This window comes from Rhinoraja longicauda, chromosome 33 (assembly GCF_053455715.1).
Source record: "Rhinoraja longicauda isolate Sanriku21f chromosome 33, sRhiLon1.1, whole genome shotgun sequence".
NCBI lineage: Eukaryota > Metazoa > Chordata > Chondrichthyes > Rajiformes > Arhynchobatidae > Rhinoraja > Rhinoraja longicauda.
In genome coordinates this window covers 11,421,060-11,447,317 of record NC_135985.1, presented here as the reverse complement: position 1 = coordinate 11,447,317, position 26,258 = coordinate 11,421,060, and the positions used below count along the sequence as shown (strand labels likewise).

General features: G+C 43.7%; 2 protein-coding genes across 2 annotated transcripts in view; one reads left to right on the top strand and one right to left on the bottom strand.

The window, feature by feature from the left end:
- The window catches only part of polr2m (RNA polymerase II subunit M), a 126,031-nt gene extending 100,284 nt beyond the window's left edge, over positions 1-25,747 (top strand). Inside the window, exon 5 of the mRNA XM_078427400.1 lies at positions 25,664-25,747. The gene's annotated coding sequence lies outside the window, so the exon portion shown is untranslated. The remainder of the gene's footprint in view (positions 1-25,663) is intronic.
- aldh1a2 (aldehyde dehydrogenase 1 family, member A2) overlaps positions 8,963-26,258 on the bottom strand; it is an 80,785-nt gene continuing 63,489 nt past the window's right edge. Inside the window, exons 8-13 of the mRNA XM_078427391.1 lie at positions 21,006-21,108; positions 19,384-19,568; positions 18,569-18,733; positions 18,287-18,444; positions 14,587-14,661; positions 8,963-14,378 (exon numbers count right to left, since the gene is read on the bottom strand). Coding sequence (XP_078283517.1) covers positions 14,306-14,378; positions 14,587-14,661; positions 18,287-18,444; positions 18,569-18,733; positions 19,384-19,568; positions 21,006-21,108 — 759 coding nt within the window. The 3' untranslated portion in view covers positions 8,963-14,305. The remainder of the gene's footprint in view (positions 14,379-14,586; positions 14,662-18,286; positions 18,445-18,568; positions 18,734-19,383; positions 19,569-21,005; positions 21,109-26,258) is intronic.

Here is a 26,258-nt window from a genome sequence, read left to right as displayed (position 1 = left end):
CGTCCCTCTCAAAATTTTAAAAACCTCTATCAAGTTCCTCCTCAACCTTCTACGCTCCAAAGAATAAAGACCCAACCTGTTCAACCTCTCTCTGTAGCTTAAGTGCTGAAACCCAGGCAACATTCTAGTAAATCTCCTCTGTACCCTCTCCATTTTGTCGCCATCCTTCCTATAATTTGGCGACCAGAACTGCACACCATACTCCAGATTCGGCCTCACCAATGCCTGTATAATTTTAACATTACATCCCAACTTCTATACTCGATGCTCTGATTTATAAAGGCAAGCATACCAAACGCCTTCTTCACCACCCTATCCACATGAGATTCCACCTTCAGGGAACAATGCACAGTTATTCCCAGATCCCTCTGTTCCACTGCATTCCTCAATTCCCTACCATTTACCCTGTACGTCCTATTTTGATTTGTCCTACCAAAATGCAGCACCTCACACTTATCAGCATTAAACTCCATCTAACATTGATTTGTAACGTGAATTAAAGGGAGGGGCGAAAAGCGAGGGGAAAGTCAGAGACTGCAGAAGGTCAGAGGCGGCGAATTCAGGCACAGACGTAAAAGGCAGTGGCAATCCAAGGTGAGCAAAGTTGAGGGAATTTATTCACAAAATGCTGGAGTAACTCAGCAGGTCAGGCAGCATCTCGGGATAGACAATAGACAATAGACAATAGACAATAGGTGCAGGAGTAGGCCATTCAGCCCTTCGAGCCAGCACCGCCATTCAATGCGATCATGGCTGATCACTATCAATCAGTACCCCGTTCCTGCCTTCTCCCCATACCCCCTCACTCCGCTATCCTTAAGAGCTCTATCCAGCTCTCTCTTGAAAGCATCCAACGAACTGGCCTCCACTGCCTTCTGAGGCAGAGAATTCCACACCTTCACCACCCTCTGACTGAAAAAGTTCTTCCTCATCTCCGTTTTAAATGGCCTACCCCTTATTCTCAAACTGTGGCCCCTTGTTCTGGACTCCCCCAACATTGGGAACATGTTATCTGCCTCTAATGTGTCCAATCCCCTAATTATCTTATATGTTTCAATAAGATCCCCCCTCATCCTTCTAAATTCCAGTGTATACAAGCCCAATCGCTCCAGCCTTTCAACATACGACAATCCCGCCATTCCGGGAATTAATCTAGTGAACCTACGCTGCACGCCCTCCATAGCAAGAATATCCTTCCTCAAATTTGGAGACCAAAACTGCACACAGTACTCCAGGTGCGGTCTCACCAGGGCCCGGTACAACTGTAGAAGGACCTCTTTGCTCCTATACTCAACTCCTCTTGTTACGAAGGCCAACATTCCATTGGCTTTCTTCACTGCCTGCTGAACCTGCATGCTTCCTTTCATTGACTGATGCACTAGGACACCCAGATCTCGTTGAACTCCCCCTCCTCCTAACTTGACACCATTCAGATAATAATCTGCCTTTCTATTCTTACTTCCAAAGTGAATAACCTCACACTTATCTACATTAAACTGCATCTGCCATGTATCCGCCCACTCACACAACCTGTCCAAGTCACCCTGCAGCCTTATTGCATCTTCCTCACAATTCACACTACCCCCCAACTTAGTATCATCTGCAAATTTGCTAATGGTACTTTTAATCCCTTCGTCTAAGTCATTAATGTATATCGTAAATAGCTGGGGTCCCAGCACCGAACCTTGCGGTACCCCACTGGTCACTGCCTGCCATTCCGAAAGGGACCCATTTATCCCCACTCTTTGCTTTCTGTCTGTTAACCAATTTTCTATCCATGTCAGTACCCTACCCCCAATACCATGTGCCCTAATTTTGCCCACTAATCTCCTATGTGGGACCTTGTCGAAGGCTTTCTGAAAGTCGAGGTACACCACATCCACTGACTCTCCCCTGTCAATTTTCCTAGTTACATCCTCAAAAAATTCCAGTAGATTTGTCAAGCATGATTTCCCCTTCGTAAATCCATGCTGACTCGGAATGATCCCGTTACTGCTATCCAAATGCTCAGCAATTTCGTCTTTTATAATTGACTCCAGCATTTTCCCCACCACTGATGTCAGACTAACTGGTCTATAATTACCCGTTTTCTCTCTCCCTCCTTTCTTAAAAAGTGGGATAACATTTGCTATTCTCCAATCCACAGGAACTGATCCTGAATCTATAGAACATTGAAAAATGATCTCCAATGCTTCCACTATTTCTAGAGCCACCTCCTTAAGTACCCTGGGATGCAGACCATCAGGCCCTGGGGATTTATCAGCCTTCAGTCCCATCAGTCTACCCAAAACCATTTCCTGCCTAATGTGGATTTCCTTCAGTTCCTCCATCACTCTAGGTTCTCCGGCCCCTAGAACATTTGGGAGATTGTGTGTATCTTCCTCAGTGAAGACAGATCCAAAGTAACGGTTTAACTCGTCTGCCATTTCTTTGTTCCCCATAATAAATTCCCCTGCTTCTGTCTTCAAGGGACCCACATTTGCCTTGACTATTTTTTTCCTCTTCACGTACCTAAAAAAACTTTTGCTATCCTCCTTTATATTATTGGCTAGTTTACCCTCGTACCTCATCTTTTCTCCTCGTATTGCCTTTTTAGTTAACTTTTGTTGCTTTTTAAAAGAGTCCCAATCCTCTGTCTTCCCACTCTTCTTTGCTATGTTATACTTCCTCTCCTTAATTTTTATGCTGTCCCTGACTTCCCTTGTCAGCCACAGGTGTCTCTTACTCCCCTTAGAGTCTTTCCACCTCTTTGGAATAAATTGATCCTGCAACCTCTGCATTATTCCCAGGAATACCTGCCATTGCTGTTCTACCGTCTTCCCTGCTAGGGCCTCCTTCCAATCAATTTTGGCCAGCTCCCGCTTCATGCCTCTGTAATCCCCTTTGCTATACTGTAATACCGACACTTCCGATTTTCCCTTCTGCCTTTCCATTTGCAGAGTAAAACTTATCATGTTGTGATCACTGCCTCCTAATGGCTCTTTTACCTCTAGTCCCCTTATCAGATCAGGATCATTACACAACACTAAATCCAGAATTGCCTTCTCCCTGGTAGGCTCCAGTACAAGCTGTTCTAAGAATCCATCTCGAAGGCACTCTACAAACTCTCTTTCCTGGGGTCCATTTCCAACCTGATTTTCCCAGTCTACCTGCATGTTGAAATCTCCCATAACCACCGTAGCATTACATTTTTGACACGCCAATTTTATCTCCTGATTTAACTTGCACCCTAAGTCGAGGCTACTGTTTGGGGGCCTATAGATAACTCCCATTAGGGTCTTTTTACCCTTACAATTTCTCATTTCTATCCATACTGATTCAACATCTCCTGATTCTATGTCACCCCTTGCAAGGGAATGAATATCATTCCTTACCATCAGAGCAACCCCACCCCCTCTGCCCACCTGTCTGTCTTTTCTATACGTTGTGTACCCCTGAATATTCAGTTCCCAGCCCTGGTCCTCTTGTAGCCATGTCTCAGTGATCCCTACAACATCATACTTGCCCATGACTAACTGAGCCTCAAGCTCATCCACTTTATTTTTTATACTACGCGCATTTAAGTACAACACTTTAACTTCTGTATTTACCTCCCCTCTCACATCGTTCACAATTGGCCCTGCCCTTAATTTCTTTTCCGCTCTAGAACTTCTGTTCCCATTCTCCCGAGAGTCTTTTGCAATATCTCCTGTATTCCCTTTTACCTCATCTTCATATTCACAATTTGTTAACCCCTCCCCCCCACTACTTAGTTTAAAGCCACAGGTGTCACACTAGCAAACCTGCCTGCCAGAATGTTTGTCCCCCTGCTGTTAAGATGCAACCCGTCCCTTTTGTACAAGTCACCCCTAGCCCAGAAGAGATCCCAGTGGTCCAGAAATCTAAATCCCTGCTCTCTGCACCAGTCCCTCAGCCATAAATTCATACCCTCTATCTCTCTGTTCCTGGCCTCACCAGCACGAGGTACCGGTAGCAGTCCAGAGATAACTACCTTCGACGTCCTACTTCTCAGCGTTTTTCCCAATGGAAATGGGTGACGTTTCGGGTCGAGACCCTTCTTCAGACTGATGTCAGGGGGGCGGGACAAAGGAAGGATATAGGTGGAGACAGGAAGATAGAGGGAGAACTGGGAAGGAGGAGGGGAAGAGAGGGACAGAGGAACTATCTAAAGTTGGAGAAGTCGATGTTCATACCACTGGGCTGCAAGCTGCCCAGGCGAAATATGAGGTGCTGTTTCTCCAATTTCCGGTGGGCCTCACTATGGCACTGGAGGAGGCCCATGACAGAAAGGTCAGACTGGGAATGGGAGGGGGAGTTGAAGTGCTCGGCCACCGGGAGATCAGTTTGGTCAATGCGGAGGTGTTGAGCGAAGCGATTGCCGAGCCTACACTTGGTTTCGCCGATGTAAATAAGTTGACATCTAGAGCAGCGGATGCAATAGATGAGGTTGGAGGAGGTGCAGGTGAACCTTTGTCTCACTTGGGAAGACTGTTTGGGTCCTTGGATGGAGTTGAGGGGGGAGGTAAAGGGACAGGTGTTGCATCTCCTGTGGTTGCAGGGGAAAGTGCCCGGAGATGGGGTGGTTTGGGTAGGAAGGGACGAGTGGACCAGGAAGTTACGGAGGGAACGGTCTCTGCGGAACGCAGAGAGGGGAGGGGATGGGAAGATATGGCCAGTGGTGGGTTCCCGTTGTAGGTGACGGAAATGTTGGCGGATGATTTGTTGGATAAGTTGAGGGATGTGTTTTACTGAAAGGAACGGGGAAAGGTAGTTGATTAGAAATTGGATCCATTAGTGCCCAGCGCTCCCATGCAAAGCATGCGTTAAAGCAGTTTCTGTCTGGATTAGGTTCTACTGGTGATTATTCCCAGGTGAAATTGCATCAGTCGGGAAAGTGGCCTGGCCACCTCTGAGCACAATTCACCTGCACATCTCTGAGGTTTTGCCAGCTTCAGCTTCGTTATTAATGGCACTGCAACATATGCACTGCACACAATCTTGGCTGCTGGGATAAACTGGGCTCACAACATGGCAGTCACGATGAACAAGGAACACATGGCTCTGATCTCACCAATGAGATGCCAACTCTACTTCCTTATTAGGGTCAGGGAAGTAAATTCGGCATGTCTTCAATGATAGACACAAAATGCTGGAGTAACTCAGTGGGGCACGCAGCATCTCTGGGTAGAAGAATCTGGAAGGATCTCGTGTCTCCAATGACTTGTGCCAATTTCAACAGATGCACCATAGAAAGTATCCAATCTGGATGCATCGCAGCTTGCTTTGACAGCTGTTCTGCCCAAGACCTCAAGAAATTGCAGAGAGTTGTGAACGCAGCCCAGTTCATCGCATAAACCAGCCTCACCTCCCCCCCCCCCCCCCCCCCCCCTCCCACCAACCCACCCCTCAGTCAACTCCGTCTACACTTCACGCTGCCTCAGGAAAGCAGCCAACATAATCAAGGACCAGTCACACTCTGGCCATTCTCTACTTTCCCCTCTCCCGTGGGGTAGAAGGTGAAAAAGCTTGAAAGGGCACACCACTAGATTCAAGAAAGCTTCTTCTCAGCAGTTATCAGTCTCATGAACTAACCTCAAATGCTACAGATGTTTTCCTAATCTCTCAATCGATTTAGATTTAGATTTAGAGATACAGCGCAGAAACAGGCCCTTCGGCGATCCCCGCACACAAACACTATCCTACACCCACTAGGGACAATTTTTACATTTGCCCAGCCAATTAACCTACATACCTGTACGTCTTTGGAGTGAGGGAGGAAACCGAAGATCTCGGAGAAAACCCACGCAGGTCACGGGGGGAACGTATAAACTCCGTACAGACGGCGCCCATAGTCAGGATCGAACCTGAGTCTCCGGCGCTGCATTCACTGTAAGGCAGCAACTCTACCGCTGCGCCACCGTGCCGCCGATCTTGTTGTGGTTCTTGAACTGCAGCTATAACACTATTTTGCATTCTGTTTATTTTCTCTTTTTACCCTACCTGCTGTACTCATCTATGGTTTGCCTGGACAGCACCGCTAAATAACGTTTTTCACAGTACCTTGGTACATGTGACAGTAACCACCAATGCTAATTGCAAGGGAAAACATATACCATCTCCACGTGTTGGAATCTATAATGTCTCCTGCAAGAAGCATTTTGGTTTTCCACGTCATCGCTCCACGCAGTGGTGGAGGGAGTGAATATTTTGGAAGATGAATGGTCTACTGACCAAGTGGACTGTTGTGCTCTGAGCAATCTTAAGCTTCTCGAATGTCGCTGTATTTGCTCCCATCTAGGCAGTGGGGAAATATTTCCACACGCCTGTTGATGGTGGTCGGGCTTTGAGAAGTCACTCACTGCCTTCTCTTTTTTCTCGAGCTTTATTTTTTCTGTCTCATCATTTTCCTTATTGTTCTTTCAACAGTGCCGGATTAACCTAGTAGCAAAAGTAGCATATGCTACAGGCCCTGCATTTCCGAGGGCCCTGCAGGCCCCGCACTAGCTTAACCTGGCCCTGGCTTTCAACGATTCATTGATCCGGGAAAATGAGAGTTGATAGCGGGGAAATGCTGAAATGCGTTTGCGAATTTGATTTTGGAGGAAAGATGAGGAATTGGGAAGAGACTTGTGAGCATGGTGGTGGATCCATCACAGAAGGCAAATCATATTCTGAGTTAGAAAGATAGCACAAAAAGATGGCATCACATGTGTATGGTGCTGAGGCCAAGATTGTGATCCTTGATTCAATGGCACTTTTATGGTCACATGTACCTCGGTCGAGTGCAATGCTTTGTTTTGCGTACAACCCGGTAAAATCATGTAGCAGACCTCACTTAGGCAGTACACAAACGTCGCCACGTTTTGGCGCAAAGTTACAAAAGTTCACCGAACACTCCTGATTGCAGAGGAAGTGAGCATGTGGGTTTGAAAGAATCAAAGCAAGTCTATTGGGGAGAGGTTTGCATTTAGCGATCCATTCGCCGCCCAACATTTGCTTCCACTGACTTCAATTAGGCCAAATCTGTGGAAGTGAGTACAGATGGCAGCTCACACGGTCAGTGCTGACAACCAAACGCGCGTGGAGTCCCAAAGGGTGGATAAATCTGCAAGTCTAACACCACGTTGGACAGCCTGGATGAGCAGCTTAGGAAATGATCTTGCACAGAACACAGACCCAAGGCAAGATACTCCAGTTTGGTTCTTTTTGTTCAGGCTTTCTTTCGAGAAAATTCAATGCAAATCGCAGAACCTACAAAACGGTGCAGCATTATTTTCCTTTGATTTCGTGGAGCCTGGACAAATTTCAGCTTTGAACGTGGTAATAAGTTTTAAATGTGACACCGTGACTTACTGATGAAGCCAGCACAAGTCCTCGTGAAGAGGGCAGATGAATTGAGCAGCAATGAGGTGATGATGTTAATACGCAGTTATGTATTGGTAGGAGAGGTAAGGAACTGCACATGCTGGAACCTTGCTTAGATCACAAAGTGCTGGAGTCTGAAGAAGGGTCTTGACCTGAAACGTTGCCCATCATATCCTCCAGAGATGCTGCCTGACTTGCTGAGTTACTCCAGTGCTTTGTATTCTAGTCATATGTAGATGGGGTTTTAAGATCCCAGTCAGGAGTAAATAAAAGTGAAAGTCTGTCTTCTGGGTTTGAGTGTGAATGGGAGGTCAGTGATCCCGATTCTATAGCACTGATCCGAATGCTTCGCAATCTGCTGACTCCCCCTGCATCCTTCAATTACAGGCCTCTGAGAATTCCAGGCCTCTGAGAATGTTTAGTCCGCTTCCTCCCTATTTGACTTCTGTTACAAAGAGATTTAGATGTTCGTTGCAAAGTGAATCTAAAGTGATGAGTGTCATACGTTGCAGAAGAGTGGGGTATTTGCACAAGGTGGCGGGATGCCAGTGTTATGGATGTAATCCAGATAAAGCTGCATATAGCAAGGATCATATACTCATACGCATATTTCACAGCCTGGGTCGGGACCTTTCTTCAGCATCCAGCACTTTGTGTTCTACGCAAGATTCCAGCATCTGCGGTCTCTGGTGCCTCTTTCCAATGAATAACTGAGTATTACCATCATCACCCCATCACTGCTTTATTCATCTGCCATTTTCACAGGGACGTGTGGACTTCATCACAAAGTCATGGTGTCACATTAATTAAAACATTATATATCACGCAGCCTTTTGTCTCCTATATTTCTCTGACCTTTGTCCACCCATCTACCACTTGCCTGACTTTGTCTCCACCTCTCTTCCAGCTTTCTCCTCCATCAATCTTGAAGAATAGTCCCAACCAGAAAAGTCGCCTATCCATGCCCTCCAGAGATGCTGCCTGTCCCGCAGAGTTCCTCCAGAATTTTCTTTTTTTCTCAAGATCCCAGCACCTGCAGTTCTTTGTGTCAACATATATTGTTTGTTGGTTCAATGCAAAACTGAAAGACAATAGACAATAGACAATAGACAATAGGTGCAGGAGTAGGCCATTCAGCCCTTCGAGCCAGCACCGCCATTCAATGCGATCATGGCTGATCACTATCAATCAGTACCCCGTTCCTGCCTTCTCCCCATACCCCCTCACTCCGCTATCCTTAAGAGCTCTATCCAGCTCTCTCTTGAAAGCATCCAACGAACTGGCCTCCACTGCCTTCTGAGGCAGAGAATTCCACACCTTCACCACCCTCTGACTGAAAAAGTTCTTCCTCATCTCCGTTCTAAATGGCCTACCCCTTATTCTCAAACTGTGGCCCCTTGTTCTGGACTCCCCCAACATTGGGAACATGTTATCTGCCTCTAAAGAGACCCAGGGCTCCAAGGAAAATCAACACAAACGTGTTCAGCCATTTGTAGAGCTGCGGTCAACCAACGATTCAACAATAAATGAATAGAAAATAAGAGTTATCAAGTTTTTTAATACTCTGGTGAAACTGCACCTTGAATATTGCATTTCTTTAAGATTCAAGAGGAACATTCAAATGCTGCAGGCAGAACAAATGAAACAGAAAGAGCAACGGAGATTTCTGCTCCAGAGTCTGTTATGAAAAAACAGGGAGAGACCTAAGGTGGAAATTCAATCCCTATTGCACTGCACTAAACATCAATGTAAAGAGGTGGTGTGCTTAGCATCTAGAATGTTTGCATCGAGACTCGATGTTTCCACTAGTGGGAGAATCTAGGACTAGAGGTCATAGCCTCAGAATTAAAGGATGTTCCTTTAGGAAGGAGGTGAGGAGGAATTTCTTTCGTCAGAGTGTGGTGAATCTATGGAACTGTTTGCTACAGAAGGCTGTGGAGGCCGTCAATGGATATTTTTAAGGCAGAGGTAGATAGATTATTTTTTAGTACGGGTGTCAGGGGCTATGGGATGAAGGCAGAACTATGGGGTTAGGAGGAAGAGATAGATCAGCCATGATTGAATGGCGGAGCAGACTTGATGGGCCGAATGGTCTAGTTACGCTCCTATCACTTAATGATCGTATGACCTTAGAACAGAGGATAATCTTCTACAACTCAGATTTTAGATGTGTGTTTTTATAGAGTGCGTTAGATCGCTGAGATAAAGTAAACTTAATAAGTTATTTTAAATTGCGAGAGTACAACAGGGCACACAGGTGTCAAAGAGGAACGGGCTTTTGATTCTTTGCACAGGATAAACTATGTGATATAAGCATCCACAAAGTATGGTGGAAGTGGAAGCTCTGGGAGTACTTAGGAAACATTTGGATGAAGCATCGGGGGAGTTTAATAATCTCTGGATTAAGATGAACTGCAATAACTTTTCAATTCACAATTACCGTAATAGGATCAACAGGCCTTTTCTTAACAAATCACACAGGTAAATTATTATTGCTCTGATCTCATTACATCTGCTATTCAAACAGGCATGCAAACATTTTCTATTTCACAACTCATTGAAAATAATAATGACTGATCACAGATATCTTAACAAAACCAAACCTTTATTAGCTGCAGGATGAATTGCTAAAATGTTCAGTTCTATTTCTGGGTATACTCAAATAACCAAATATTTATGCAGACTTTTCTATGCTTACATTATTTGCACTTCACTTCTAGCATGATAAAAGTTAAGGTATTGAGCAGTTAATGGATTTTCATACATTGCAATAAAAACTATTAATAATATTTAGCCAGAGGGAAGGATCCTATCTGAAAATGTAATCATAAGTTGCTCGTGGGGATTAAATGTGACAGGGGCTCAGAGCTGGGTGTTAGATATGCAGTTGCCAGAACTAAGTGCACCCATTACACTTTCATCGAATTATAGTTTTGGGGGAAGGGGAGATGGAAGAAGATCTAACCACCAAGCTCTGTATTTAATAATATCTACAATAGTCTCCACATTCAAAGCTGCACTCTTCCTTTAATGTACACAGCTTGGATAAAGGGAAAGAGGTTTCAATCAGACACTGGAGTCCAAACTCCCACAAGAGGACTATTTATATTGGATTAGTCACAACCAACACAACTCAACTGGTTTCTGCTCTAAAGCATTGTCACATTTTTTAGTCGAATTGCTTTCACATAACTTTAACACTCCGATACCAAATGTATCTTGGTTTTTTTTAATGAAAAACAGCATAGAAAATAAATTTATATGTTCATAGTACATAATTGTATATACATGATTTCAAAACTGCAATACAGTTAACAAAAAGAAAGTTGCAGTCATTCAATCAGTGTATAAAAGTTTACGGATTTACATGTTATTGCTTTTTTTGTGACATCAACCATAGGTGACTTAAAATAGAGAAACTAAAAGACACAAATGGTGAAACTTGGCAAAATTAATGCTCAACTTTCATGTGAACGCAGTGAAAGGTATGAAATAAAATATTAGATTAACATTCCTTGTGATTATAGCAAAACAAGAAAATATGTCAAAAGCACAATATCCTTTAAATCACAGATTTATTAACAGATAGATGCTTATGAATTTACATAAATTTCCCCTGTTCATTGTTTTAATAGACATGTTAACCTGCTTATTAACATCTGGGTTTTCTGGAGATGGTGCAAGGTAACCTCATTGAGATTTTCAGATGGTTTGGCCGGGTAGATGGTGAGAGTTGGAGAGTCTAGAACCAAGGCCAGGGCATCAGGAAAGAGTTCACCCACTTAAGGACTGTGATGAGAAGCTCTCTATCCGGGTGGCTGTGGGTATGTAATACTTGGGGCGATCAATTTTGGAGCATCAACAGAATCGGTGGACTTGGAATTAGGAGTTAATGTGTCAATTTAGGCAAAAAAAATTCATTCAATGGCAGAGCAGGTGCAATAGAATAGAGGACCTTGCTCTTATTTCCCAAAATCTTTTGATAAAATATAGGATTGAGCAATGTCCTCTGACTATACTCATTGACATAAAATCATCAATAATAAAAGTGATCTATTTAAAGCAGAAACATGTTTCTGAGTACTTTGGTATTGTCCCATTTCATATCATACATTATGTGATTTTTTGGGGGCTCTTATTTCAGGTTCTGCGTTGATGAAGAAGCTTTCTTCCTATATGTGCTGCATGTTGCCCCATTACTTAACCCTTGTTGTTCAGCGACCCAGTGGCAGAAATTCAATTTCAGAAGCAGAGTACAGTCATATAGTTGGGATTAGAATACACAATTAGCACAAGCAACAGAAGCCATAGTCCTAGTCCATAATAATTTATAAGGGGAGTTGATGTATATTGTTATGTCCCAAGTAGAACAATTGATTTAATTAATGCTTGGTATCTGGCACAGAGTTGGTTGACTGGGTTATTGTGTGTTGCTTAGGATGCATCATTCAATGGCATTGAGCTTTCCAACGCCTCCAAGGCCTGAGTTTTATTCTACGTGGCAGAGCAATGTTTAATCACCAACATGACAATATCACAGACTACACTGAAAGAGGATGTGGCATGTTTCTGAGGGAATCATCTTTTTAACATAAACCTTGCTGGCCTTGTCCTTGGAGAAAGTATAGAATCGTGCACTACTTTCATTACAACAACATTCAAAAGACATTTAGGCAGGTACATGGACAGGATAGGTTTAGAGGGATACGGGCCGAACGCAGGCAGGTGGGACTAGCATAGATGGGGCAGCTTGGTTGGCATAGGCAAGTTGAGCAGAGAGGCCTGTTTCTGTGCTGTTTGGCTCTAAGCCTCTGTAATGCTGTTTAGAGGTGAATGCTGCAAATTGTAATGTACTCATCAGAGGTGAGTGGGAAAATACAATTGCTGAACAAGTTCACAAGAAGACAATGTCTTGGTGAGGTATGGCCTGGGGTTTGGTGGCATGACACATGGGCTGCTCATTGAAACTCCATAAATAAACGATGGTTGGATGGTTTTCCAGGAGTGTACAAGCAGAGAATACTTTGCTGGAAGTAACAGTGCATGAAACACTTAAGTGTTTGCTTATGTTTATGCGTGCAATGAATCGGGAAAATCGACCTTACTGAGACTGGGCACGGTGGAATTATTGGATTTTATTTAACCTGGTGATAATTAGTATGTGTATCCCATTACCACCACTTTGCCGTCTGGAGAAAAGCCAACAATTTACTATCACTTGCCTGCAATCAGACGCAGAAGAATGCTGTCCGTACACTGAGGTGAGGTGTGGGTGAGGTGAGAAGCAGAGGTCTTAGCTCAGACTCACACTGAGCTTGAGTACAGGCCAGCGGTGGGGCATCTTTGCACACAGTGAACGGCCTTTCACACGGTTACTCTGTGGCTGAGCGGCCTGACATGGGAGAGCCAGAGCCAGCCTCAGAACCCGCCTGCACCATCGACGGCAAACAGTGCAAGGATACGGTCTCAGAGTGATATCAGAACAGGGAGACTGCAGCAGGCAGGGACATTTGAACTTGCTGCGGATCGAAAAGGTGACTCGACCTTCAGTTCTTTAGGTTGATCCATTTGCGACCAGAGGGAGTTGTCCGGCCCAGTGACAGAGACATCTTTAGTCAGCACAGCATGGCAAGGGAAAGAAGCATGAAATCACCGCAGCGGCAGAGGGGCCTCAGGTGGAACATAAGCTCACCAGTGCAACGCCGAGGCTGAGCCACCCCGTTACTCTGCTGCAGGTTGTAATTTTATGGAAAAGTACATTTCAACCAAACACAAGGCTGCCAATCAAAGCTGCAGCCTTTAAAAACTCAGAATGGACACATGGGGATGCAAGGGCAGATGCAGCCTCCAGCACAACCCCAGTCATGCAGTGTGGTGGAGAACTTCCAACATCTCCAGGAGATGGGTGGCAGCTGAACCCTGGTGGGTCCAGTTCTACCCTAAACGATGTTTTCAAGAGAGAGTTAGATGTAGCTCTTAGGGCTAATGGAATCAAGGGATATGGGGAGAAAGCAGGAACAGGTACTGATTTTGGATGATCAGCCATGATCATATTGAATGACGTTGCTGGCTCGAAGGGCCGAATGGCCCACTGCTGCACCTATTTTCTATGTTTCTATGTTTCTAAATCTCCCTCCCTGCAACACACCCCTTCCCTGGCACCGGAATCACTCGGTCTCCTTGTCTTTTCCAGCGAAGAACAACAATTGGCTTTCATGAGTTGAGGAGTTGAGTTCCCAGGCTGAGCTCGCTATAGTGTTGAGCAGACTTCCAGCTCTCAGTAACTTTGTCATCGTAGGCAGAGTCTGTGAGAAATGGCCAGTGCACTGAAGCAAACCTCCACTAGTTGTTGGTATTTGGGCTGCCGACTGAACCACTCGGAGATCTTCCCCAAGTTCAAGTGACTCACTTGGGAGGTTTTGATTTTGTTCGCGTGGAGCTTCGGCTTCTCCCACTTTTTACGGAAGAGCAAAGGTGATGGATGCCCTCCTGACCTCTAACCTCTCCCTCACTTACCTCTGGACTGCTCCCAGCAACCCACCTGGCATCAGAGGACACACTCTCATTTTCAACAGGCATTGTTTACCCTCCGTGGCAAGTCCCACCTCGGTGGAAAGAAGTAGGAATTTGTCCGGCAGCTCCCAGTGTTGTGTGGGTCCATGGTCTGACAAGGCCCCACAAACTACAGATTACTCAAGGCTAAAATTGATCAAAGGGGAACCATGTAATGAATGCACGCGGGGGAATTTGCTGAGATTATTGTATTTTCTTCAAATACACAGTATTTGTGGTACATATACATTCACTAGTATATATTTTTTTACATTTTATAAGATAAAGCTTCAACCATATGCTGCACAACCACTGTTGTGTGTGTTTGTCTTGCTGGTAAATGAGAGGATTCACTGTGTCCATGGCCAAGTCTGGCCTCGAAGCTCTCTTAAGAATTCTTCTGTTGGATTTTGACAGTCACGGTTTTGATTTCAGTGTATTCCTTCAGTCCATATTCTCCCCTGCAAATGCAAAACCATTTTCCATCACCAGATTGACTGAGTTAATGCGATGTAGTATTAAGAAAAATATTTGAAATGTTTCTACAGTTTAAGATTTTCCCATTGTTTCATTTTTTATGTTTAGCAGAGATCGTGTCTGCAGAAATTCAACAGCATACTTTGGTAAGAAACTCGGTGTTCTGAAATCTGAGTCTATAAACCTACTTACATTTCTCGACCATTGCCAGACATTTTAAATCCTCCAAAGGGACTCTGGACATTTAAGGCATTGTAACAATTAATCCTGCAATAAAGAAAGAATTAATTTAATTTGAATTCAATTACTTTTCCTAGAAACGTTTTCAACTACAAAGTCAACAAGCAAGACTGCTGGAGAAAGACTGAGAGATGATTTGGAGCAGTATTCACAGGAGGGTTTGGCGCATGGCATATGACAGTGAATTTAATTGGTACAGACAAGCAAAATCTGGAAATTTGTAAACTGGGAAGAGGGCATACACCGCAAAGAGAAAGCAGAATCAACTCAAACTAATCAGAACAGATAGCAACTCTCAACTTAAATCATGTCACATATTTGTCCTCTTCCAAAACCTTAATGAAAAGTTGCCCTGTGTCAGAAATTATAGTATAGTGCAAAGGATTCAGTTCTTGGAGTAATTCCCGTTCCTTGAAATTCGTTGATGCTTAGCCAAGATTTCTAAAATATGAGTCAATTTGAAGCACACTATTAATGAGTCTGCGATTTGATGTTTTCAGCCCAACTAAAGATGCTTCCAAAATGACCTGATGCATGTTTTCCCTATAATTGTTTTCCACATGGCTAATTTTTTAATTAGCCACAATCACCCAATGAAGTGATGGGATCTGTGCGTCTCTGAATGTGCGTGTGAGTGAGGCAATGTGTTCTGGTGGGCATGTCAATGCTTTTATTGGTCCATTCATTAGCAGTCCGAGAATCAAATTTTGAACCATTGAAATTGACTCCTAAGTTTAGCATTTTATTTCTAATTGCTATTGCGCTCTTTACTAATTTCAACTTTTGCCAATTTTGCACCACTGGTTCTGGGAGGAGATAACTTGAAGTTGTATGTAGAAGCACAGTGATATTTTATGTCAATATGTTTCTCTTCCTTTGTATTCAATCATGTCTGATCAGCAAACTTCCAGTCCCTCCCTCAAACGCCCATTCCAGAGGGTAACCTTAGATCCTCAGGGGAGGGAGGGAACCAAATAGAATTGGTTGCAGCTGGCTTCTGAGCATAAAACTGAAGAAAACAACCCAAGTCAGGACAGGAAGGGCCAATAAAATTAAAATCAAGTTGTGTGCCTCTCCACACCCCACCCCTACCCACAAGCCCATCAGTATCTCAGCTAACATTACGTCAGTGAATTACTCTGCTTCTTACTCTTCTTGCACGCATTACATTGTCCATTCAGTCACCGAGGGAGCAGCAGAGACATTGACTAATTGCCTTGCATTGGTAAAGCCCAAGGCAATGGACTTTGGATGAAATAGATGTGCAACAACAAGATCAGTATAAAATTCAAAGAGCAAATCTAACCTGTAAAAAAAATGGTCGTGTTCTCCAACTTATATACAAACAATGTTCTCACATAATGTTACATATCCTGGAATCTGTTAACTTTGAATAAAACACATGACAGTACTTGACATCAGATTGAGCTGACGGAGATAGGCCCTGTGAAGGAGGTTGGAAACCATCTGAGGCAAAGAGGCCTGCCAGCGACTGGTGCCAGCGACTGGTGCCAGCAACAGCCCTGGCAGCAGCCTGCACTGCAGCATGGTTGCCAAGTTTCGAAAGTAGTGCGCGAGGCAGAAACACACCAACTGACTTGGACAGCTTGAATCCATTGTTCAGCGACGGCTCCCTGCACACTGTATCAGAAATCCACACTCTTCTCAAAATAAGAACGTGTTAGGAAGGCAGCAACAGATTTCAGGAGGACATCGACAGACCGCTCAAACACATGGGAGATAAAATTAAAAGCAGAGAAGTGTGAAGTAATGCATTTTGCAAGGCGAGTCAGGGAGACTAATATATACTGAATGGCGCATTGTTAAAGGGGGTGCGGAAACAGAGAGACCATGGGACACAGATACAGACACACATATACAAATCTTTGGAAGCTAAAGGATAAGTTGCAGGTTATTCCAAAAACATACGGCTGTTGAAATAGGGTATAATTTTAAGGGAATAAAGTACAATATGAAGAAATGGTAAACCTGCATGAGAGATTGGTGGACTCAGCCCAGTTCATCATGTGCACAGCTCTCTGCATAGAAAGCATCTACCTGAAGTGCTGCCTCAAGATCACGGCATCTATCAACAAGGATTCCCACCACTAGAGCAATGCCCTCTGTAAGATGTACCTGAAGTCCCATCTCACCAGGTTCAGCAAAGAGGTACTTTCCTAAAACTACTAGCTTCTTGAACCAACCTGCAGAACCCATGTTATCTTTTCAATTTTGCTTTGCATCAATACCTTGTTTTTTGTTTGCGGTCTTTTTCTTTTCACTGTCTTGTAAAATTTACATGTAATTTATGTACAATTTAAGGATTTGCGTGTTGTCTGAGTCCATGTGCCTGTGAAGCTGTTGCAAGCAAGATTTTCAATGTACTTGTACTGCACCGTACTTGTGCATAAACGTGACTTGGCTTGACTTGATAAGTCACTGTTCTGTCCCGTTTCTGGGCCTTTACAGTGTCAAGACCAGGATGCTGATTTATTGGGAATATTAAGGATGAGTGAACAGAAATAGGTTAAGGGGGATTTTATGTAAATATAAGGATTAAATAGGGAGATACTCTTTCACTGGGAAAGAAGATTTGCAACCAGAGAACACAGATTTAAGATATCCGTCAAAACAGTGAGGGGGGGGAGGTGGGAATTATTTTATATCGTGCGTGTGCGTGTTAGGTTTGGGAAGCATTGGCTCAAAGAGCTTAGCTATAGGCCTTTTGGTCATTGAATCTGTGATATTCCCCTTGATCCTTTCACATAACCTTGTGAAAACTAATGCAGATATTATTCAGAAGTGAATTGGATAGGCATTTTGAAAGTGAAATATTTGCAGGATTAAGAAGACATCACAGGTTCAATGCGTTGAATAGCCTAAATTCCAATGGGATCGGTAGGTATAAGTTGGTAATGTTGCATTTGGTAAAAGCTCAGCTTCTCTTGTTTTCAAAGGTAAATACGTATTGCTATTGGAGATGTAGCTCACAATGCTGCTATGGTCCTTGATAATTAATTCATTGATTACTTTGCGTCTATGTTAAAACTAAACATTTGCCGAATCGTTGATGTGTCAGAATTCTACGTTTTGTAAAGGCTCCAGTCTGAAGAGAGTACCATGGTAGGGAGCTCAAAGAACGGTTTCCCAGTCTGTGCTCCTGGTGGGCAAAACACGAACAAGGCTTTGCAAGATTGACTCCTTTTTGATTCTCTATGGACAGTTGAGCAAATCCATCACATTTGAGCAAAAACTCTCTTGAAATCCTCACAAGCAGAGCATTACTGGACTGATGTGAACATCATTGAGTCATAGTCATACAGGCACTTTGGCCCAACTTGCCCACACCAACCATGCATTTGGTTCTTTCTAAACATTCTATCCATGTATCTGTCCAAATGTTATTTAAACGTTGTGATGGTACCTGCATCAACTACCTCCTCTGGTCCATATATCTACCACCCTTTGTGTCAAAAAGTTGCCTCATGTTCCTACTTAATCTTCCCCCCCCCCCCCCCCCCCCTCACATTAAACCTAAGTTTGTAAGGGAATCAAGGGTCAGACTGCTCAGGGTAATTAGGTCAATAATCTCATTCCAGACAGTCACATCTTCACCATGCCAGTGCAATCGAAACACCATGCCCACTCTTACCAGACTGTCCCAGCCTGCATTGCCGCGGAAACTGTTAATGCTTTATCAATATCCTTGGTGAAGACGGCGGCGACCAGTCCGAACTGCGAATTATTGGCCCTTTCCACCACTTCTTCCATGGTTTTAAACTTGATAATGAGTTGAACTGGGCCAAAAATCTGAAATAAATGAATGAAAATGCTCAGAATTAAATGAAAATCTTGGCAACAGTGTAGCATTCCGTTGAATAGCAGAATCGAACCACTTTAAACAGCAATTAGTTGGGTGTTTAGACTCTTGTACCTCTTCCTTTGCTATCCGCATGTCATCCGACACATTTGAAAAGACAGTTGGCTCAATGAAGAAGCCTTTCTTCCCCAGTGATTTACCACCACACTCGAGCTTTGCTCCTTCGGCGATGCCGCTGTGCACTAGTTCAAGGACTTTATCGCATTGTAGCTTGTCAATCTGAAAACAAATGAAATCCTTCAGAGCAGCAATCCATCATCACAAGCCAAACGACCTTTGCATTTGGCACGATATCACACCAGATTCTACGTCGTGATGCGTGCAGAAAAATGTTATCTCATTTTGGGAAAATAAACGGCAGTCTACAACATACCGGAGAAGAAATACATTGTAAATATAAAATAGCTTTACCCTGTATCACAATAAACTCAAACGGACATTGTACTGAAAATTTTTACAATACTATATCAAACTATAAAGAACCAACATTATAAGGCACCACAATAAGACCAACCCCATTGAAATTAAAACTGTATACTGTTCTGTGAAATGTGCAACCTTATAACACGGCAGAAACAGCCTTATGCCAAGAAGCACAAACATCAGAAGTCTGTCTTCCTCTGGAATGTGATGCTAATATTTGTGGGGTTTATTAAGAGTAACATTAACTGTTTCCCTCTGATGTTTGTAATGTGATGGATGGCACAGGAGGAACATTGTGTTTTGATTCTCTTTAAACAAAGACCCATGTCCAGAGCTCCAAAAAAACTAAGATACAGCATGATCCAAAAATCTCCTCCATAATAAAAGTGGATGAATATTGACACAGTCATATTTTTGTTTGCTTTGCTTGAAAAAAAAAATCTTACTTGGGGCCCTTGCTCAGTGGCTGGATCAAAAGGGTTCCCCACTGTTCTTCTCTGTGCACGTTCTGTACTTTTTTGGACAAACTCCTCATAGATCGGCTCTTCCACGTAGATCCGCGATCCTGCTGTGCAGCATTGGCCTTGGTTGAAGAACACTCCCTGATGAGCCTGTTCCACAGCGTAGTCCACTGTGAGAACAAGCCAAGAGCACAAAACCAGCATTAGCACTTCTCCTGTGTCAGGAAATGCCAGTAACAGACTGGGCAATAAATTCCAAAGTATCAAAATTTTTCCAGCAAATGCTTACAAAAATGGTAAACTTCATATCTCCGAAGTAAATATCACAAATAAAAATAGGAGAATGCAGTCCAGCTTTTTATTTGCACCATCAACATCTGTGAACCTAGAAGATATCTAGGTTGGTACCAAAATACCACTGCATTCCCCAAAGTGTTAAACGATCTCAGAGATCTTCCTGTCCTTTAAATGCTTGGCAGGAGAAAACAATCTCATTCTTTCTTTATGAGTCTTCCTTGGTCAGTAAATGAATCTACTTTATCAGCTGTTTCTGTGTTTTTGCTCCTCCCTACTCTCCTTTATTCTGTCCAGGGAAGCAGAAAGCAAAGGTTGGCCTGATTGGGGCAACTTCGCCTTATTCATTGGAGATACAAGGAAATGCAGTCGCTGGTTTACAAAAAAACCCCACAAAGTGCAGGAGTAACACAGCAGGTCAGGCAGCATCACTGGAGGACATGGACAGGCGATGCTTCGGGTCAAACTGCTGAAGAAGGGCCCCGACCTGAAACGTCACCTCCAGAGATGCAGCCTGACATGCTGAGTTACTCCAGCACTTTGTGTTTTTTTTCATCTAACTTTAGCTGGTTTCCCTGTCACATGATGCTCGAGGAGGAGAGGATGCTTAATCTTCATTCAGTTAACAATTGAGAAACAGTAAAATATTACACACGTGTCAGAGTTACTCCCTCCGCAGGTGAGGAATTGCTACAGTCCATTCTATCCCAACCGGAGTCCTGTGCGCGTGTGTGTGTGTGTGTGTCTGTCTGTCTGTCTGTCTGTCTGTCTGTCTGTCTGTCTGGCTGTCTGTCTGTCTGTCTGTCTGTCTGTCTGTCTGTCTGTCTGTCTGTCTGTCTCTGTGTGTGTGTGTGTGTGTGTGTGTGTGTGTCTGTATGTGTGCGTGTGTGTGTGTGCGTGTGTGTGCGTGTGTGTATGTGTCAGTCTGTATCTGCATTCTATCCCAACCGGAGTCCTGTGTGTGTGTGTCTGTCTGTCTGTCTGTGTGTGTCTGTCTGTCTGTGTGCGTGTGTATGTGTGTGCGTGTGTGCATGTGTCAGTCTGTATCAGTGCATTCTATCCCAACCGGAGTCCTGTGTGTGTGTGAGTGTGTGTGTGTCTGTCTGTGTGTGTCTGTGTTTGCGTGTGTGTGGGTGTGCATGTGGGCACGTGGGTATGTGTGCGTTTGTATGCGTGTGTGTGAGTTCATGCATGTGTGTGTCTGCGTCTGTGTGTACTTCACAGGTCTTGCACGCATGTGTGCTCTTGTCCACATGTGTACATGTGCTAGTATGTCTTTATACATAATATTCAATATTTTAAGAAACACCTACAATCAGCATCTGCAAAGATAATGTTTGGGCTCTTTCCTCCCAGCTCCAGCGTCACTCTCTTCAGGTTGCTCTTACCAGCTGCTTCCTGGATTAGTTTCCCAACCTAATTGGAAACACAGAATGCCAACTTTACAACATATCAATGCCAACACAGCCCAAGAGCAAAGTGCAATTAAAACAAAGTGACAAATCTTAGACAAGTAGAAAGAAACAATTTAAATATTCTTCAGAAACATTCTATTAATTTGGCTTAAGACGGAATTGGCAAAGTAAATGTTAGGCCAGGTGAGGGACATGTTTTGAACAGCTGTTTGTATATCGCCATGTCGTAACATCATCAGTGTGATGGATGTGTGGGAGAGGAGGTACCATCCACACTGTCACAGCGGCAGCACATTCACTTGTCGTGTTCCATGGGCCCTCAAAGTCTTTAATGCTTTCCCTTTTTAAAATAGATCACACTCGAGGAACTCTGGAAACCCCGCTGGGTGACTGATGGGTTTTGTAGTTAATGCAGCTGTTAACCCAGAGAATTGGGCGGCTGGGATTTTAGTCCCTGCTTTAGTTTTATTTACTTTGACGGTTGTCCAAGCCCAACTCACTGCGAATGTGAGAGTTAGCAGTGCCATTTGAAGTAGCTTTGCACGACTTCAAATTGCACCACAATCTATACACTATTCTGCTGTTTTGCACTCAACATTGTATTTATTGTTGTATCTATCGTCAACATATACACTGTGTACTTTATGAGCTTCATGTGAACAAGCTATTTCATTGCACCCTGGAGGATATGATAATAAACTGATTTGAATCTGAATACACATTCGGACATGCAGAGTAGGAGCAGATTCCTTTATCAGCAGAACACCCATCAGCGGGTCAGGCAGCATCACCGGAGAAAATGGACTCGCTGAGATACTCCTGCATTTTGTGTCAATCTTTGCTATAAACTAGCCCCGGCAGTTCCTTTTATTCCCTACGATCACTGGGTTTTGCCAGAAGAGGTGACTATCTGGCCCGAATCCACCAGATGGCTCAGTCTGAACATCTACCCTGTTTTTAATACTCAACAAGTCACCTATAAATAGCAATTACACTGACATGGGTAACAGGAATTACAAAAACACTGGAAGTCTTGGCTTGTTTGCTTGTGGGTGTTGTACAAAGAACAGATGGCAATACTTGGATTACTGAGAGACACCATCAGCAAGAACATTCGATCTGCTCTCTGTGCAGATCCAACGAGCCTCAGCTCCTCAGGACTATCCCTCGGCTGCACCCCGCCCACTTCCACCAGGAGCCCATTACTACTTTCCAAACGAACGCTGTGGGCCCACACCCTTCTTCAGGGAGACCTGAATCTGGCACTTCAGTGGTGTACTGAGGGGGTGCCACACTGTCAGAGAGGCAGTCTTTTGAATAAGACCTTAAGCCATAGTCCTATGTGACCCCCAGAATGTAAAGAATAATGGTCTTCATAAGTTATTGGAGCAGATTTAGGCCATTTGGCCCATCAAGTCTATTCCACCATTCAATCGTGGCTGATCTATCTTTCTCTCTCAATCTCATTCTCCTGCCTTCTGGTCTTGAAATGCACCAGCTTTTTTGCTCATCTTATAAACAGTAAATGAGCCCCTGAGCTTCAGTGTAGTGCTCTGTATGTGTTCACCCCCTGTCTTGTGAACTGTTCCTCCGTACAGAAAATATCCCACAATCCAACACCTTCAATCTGAACCAACAGATAGTCCAGGGGATTAAATGTTGCCCCTAACAATGACCCCACATTTTTATTTCACCATTATTCCCTGTGCCACAGCAATATTAAAACTTCTTCAGTGAAAAGTTTTTTCAGTATATATGGAAAGATTTAGAGGGGTATGGGTCAAATGCAGGCACATGGGATTAGTGTAGATGGGGGCATCTTGGTTGTTATAGGTAAGTTGAGCCATTGGGTGTGTTTCCATGCTGTGTAACTCTATGACTCTATGACTAACACGACAAGTTTAAAATTTAACCTGTGATGTTTCAGTTTGTCTATTTCAGTCAAGCCAGGCTGAATTCTGCAAGTTCTCCGGATCCCGTCTCCGGCCATAATCTCCCTAAGTTACTGACAAAACCTTGTTCCCAACACTGGCTCTGGAGACCAACAGGGACCAAGTCCAGGCCCCTGGCGCTGGTCATACAACCCGCTGGCATTCCGAACTAAGAAGTGTGCCAGGCTCCAAACCCTGAGGATTTCTGAACAATCAGATAAAGGATTATCCGAGTTTTGTTGTAACTGTGTAAGAAGGAACTGCAGATGCTGGTTTAAACCAAAGATAGACACCAAAAGCCGGAGTAACTCAGCGGGACAGGCAGCATCTCTGGAGAGAAGGAGGGTCTTGACCCTTTCTCACACTCAGGCACTTGGTGACCATTCCAGCCTGAAGCGCACAGTGTCGGTAAAAGGACAACGTTTCCTTAAGTGAACCTGCAAGCCAGTGCTGTTCAATATTCCTGTCCTCTCCCCGCACTGTCTCACTCTGTGCGCACCACACAGGCAGACTCCACTCTACACTCTCCCTGGGTGAATGAGGCCAGTGAATCTCCTTTGTCCTTGGCCCTGCCGCCAGCCCCATGGTACAAACAGCAGGGTGCACAGCTTACGATTTAGTCCTTGCAGGATCCTGCTGAACATCAATTAGCTGCAGCAGTTTCCTGCCGAACAACAGTCACTACAGATCACAGCAATACTTTGTTAATTGTGCAGAGATTTGGATGGCTGCAAACGATACCAAATAATTTTAAAGGCGATGTGCAGGGCAAGTGTTTTTTTACACAGAGAGTTGTGGTTTCCTGGAATGCATTACCAGGGCTGGTGGTAGAGGCAGATGCAATCGTGGCATTTAGGAGGCTTTTAGACAGGCACGTGGATATGCAGGCAATGGAGGGATATGGATCTCGTGCAGGCAGAAGAGATACTTTAATCTTGGCATCATGTTAAGCATGGACATTGCGGGCTGAAGGGCCTGATTTTTTTTCCTGTACTGTTCTATGTTCTTCATTATAATCATCAGGTTAAGAATTGTTTTGTGAACAAATCCCGTTAACATTGGGTCAGATTGTTCTTGAGCCAAACTGTAAGTCACACTCCCCTCCTGAACTAAAACTCTGCTTCCCATTACTTTTGCAACCCTGTGGATGTAGTTTGGCGGCAGGTCCTGCTGCTGTGACCACCCTCGGCAATGAAGTGCCCATAAGCAGTGGTCTGGCCTTGGGTTCAGCACCTCTGTTGCCCCAGACTGCTCAGATGGCTTTTTGACAACTCGTTGTCACCGAAGGTTCTCCAAATTGTTTTCAAACGTTCCTAATAATCAAGAACGTTTAAAAATCAACTTAAGTAATTTAATAAATTAAAGATAACTGAACAAAAAGCTGAAGTAAAGTGCATTTAAATGAGGGTAATTAAAAACATTAAGGATTTGCAAAGTAAAGTGAAGGCAAGCAGTTTATCGGTGCTTCCTTTCACATGTACGTTGTTAACACTATTGGCAGGAATGGGCCACTCATGTCCAGGTAGAGCCTAGAGCTGAGCATTGCTGTGCTCAAGCATCCTAGATGCAAGGCTGTCCAGCAGTGGAGCACAAGGTCCTGCTCCAAGTTCAACAAGACGTCCACCTTGTTCCCAACTGCGGGCTGAGGATGTTGGGAATGACCTGACCTTCATAGAGCAGCCGGTCAGATATCCCCCATGGAACTGTTGGTGGTGAGCAGCCTGAACAAGCCTGTAATTCTCCTGTTTTGAAAAATCAATAAATTGCACAGGCCCTGCAACAAAGCACTTGAGTATTTGGATACTTTCCCTTCAGATAGACGGTCCAAGAAATCTAAGCAAAAGTAGATATTTCCTCCTCGTTCTCACCAGCCACTTTACACTATTCAGGAAGTCAGCCTTACAATGTTTTTGTTGAAAGAGACTTATTTTAGAATGTTTGGCCAATAATCAACTCAAAGACATTAAAGTGGAAGCGATGTGTTGAACTGGACCTCTTTCATGATCGTGACTTCAGGAGGCGCCTTAGGGTGAGAGGATCAGTTGCCAGGCATGGAGGAGTTTACTGGAATTGGACAGGGTGCAATTTCCTGCTTAATAAGAAGGCCACAAATGGGAGTACACTATTGCATTTTTTTTCTCCTCAAAAGATTTGTCAAAGCTCTAACTTATTGTTTGCTTCCTGTTCCCTTTTGACTTGTAGAAAATCTCCTCAGTGTTGTATTCATAGCATGGTCTGGTCAATACAAAGTGAGGTCTGGCCCGAAAGGATTTAGCAAATGTTCATCATCCCCTCTACTTTAGAGTAATTATCACGGGAAATCATTAATGGCCAACTTCAGAAGAATGCTATGGGGGAATTATGGTGGGCTGATTCTCCTCTTAATTGACACTTGTGGATGAAATAACCAAGAAAATAAAAATAAATGAATTCTGGCATTTAAAAGCTCGAGACAGGAAATAGCTTTCCCCTCTGTCTTGACTTTGAGTTTTTAAGAGGACATTCTTGAAATCTTTTAGAAATAGAAGTATTTCATTCATCATGTGAAAGTCGGAAAAATCAAGTTAATTATTTGCAGAGCAATAAATTGAAAGCCTTTTACAAATACAGCTTTTTTGATTCCAGGCTCAACTGCCTTTGAAGTTCACCCCGCTCCAATGGGCAATGGTGCCAGCTTTGGGAGATAGAGGAGAAGAGAGAGATAAAGAGGAAAGACTTGTAAAATATGTTGGACGAACGTGGTCCATGGAAAATGATGAGGTGCAGTCTCATTCAGTCCTCAGTAAGTCCATGGTTCCTTACCTATTAAACCATTTACTTCCATTAAAGTAACTTCCAACTAGCACTTCTAATGTTTTCTGTATGTTTACAAATTGATCTCATTTAATATCTAACTGGAACTTGTTCGGGTTTGTTTCAAGACTTGGATATAAGTCAATAGAAAACACTAGACGAGGAATGTTTCTCAGCCGTATTTATCGTGGACAAAGACATGCATGCTATTGAGCTCGAGGAAGTTAATGGTGATCTTGTGAAGAGGGTCTATATTACAGAAGAGGTGGTGCTGGAGGTCTTACAGATAGGTCTTCAATAGTAGATGAATGCCCACGACCAGGTCAAATACATCCGAGGACATTGTGGGAAGTTGTGGGAGAAATTACAGGGTCACTGACAGAGACATGTGTATCAGCATTAATCGCGGGTGTGGTGCTAGAAGACT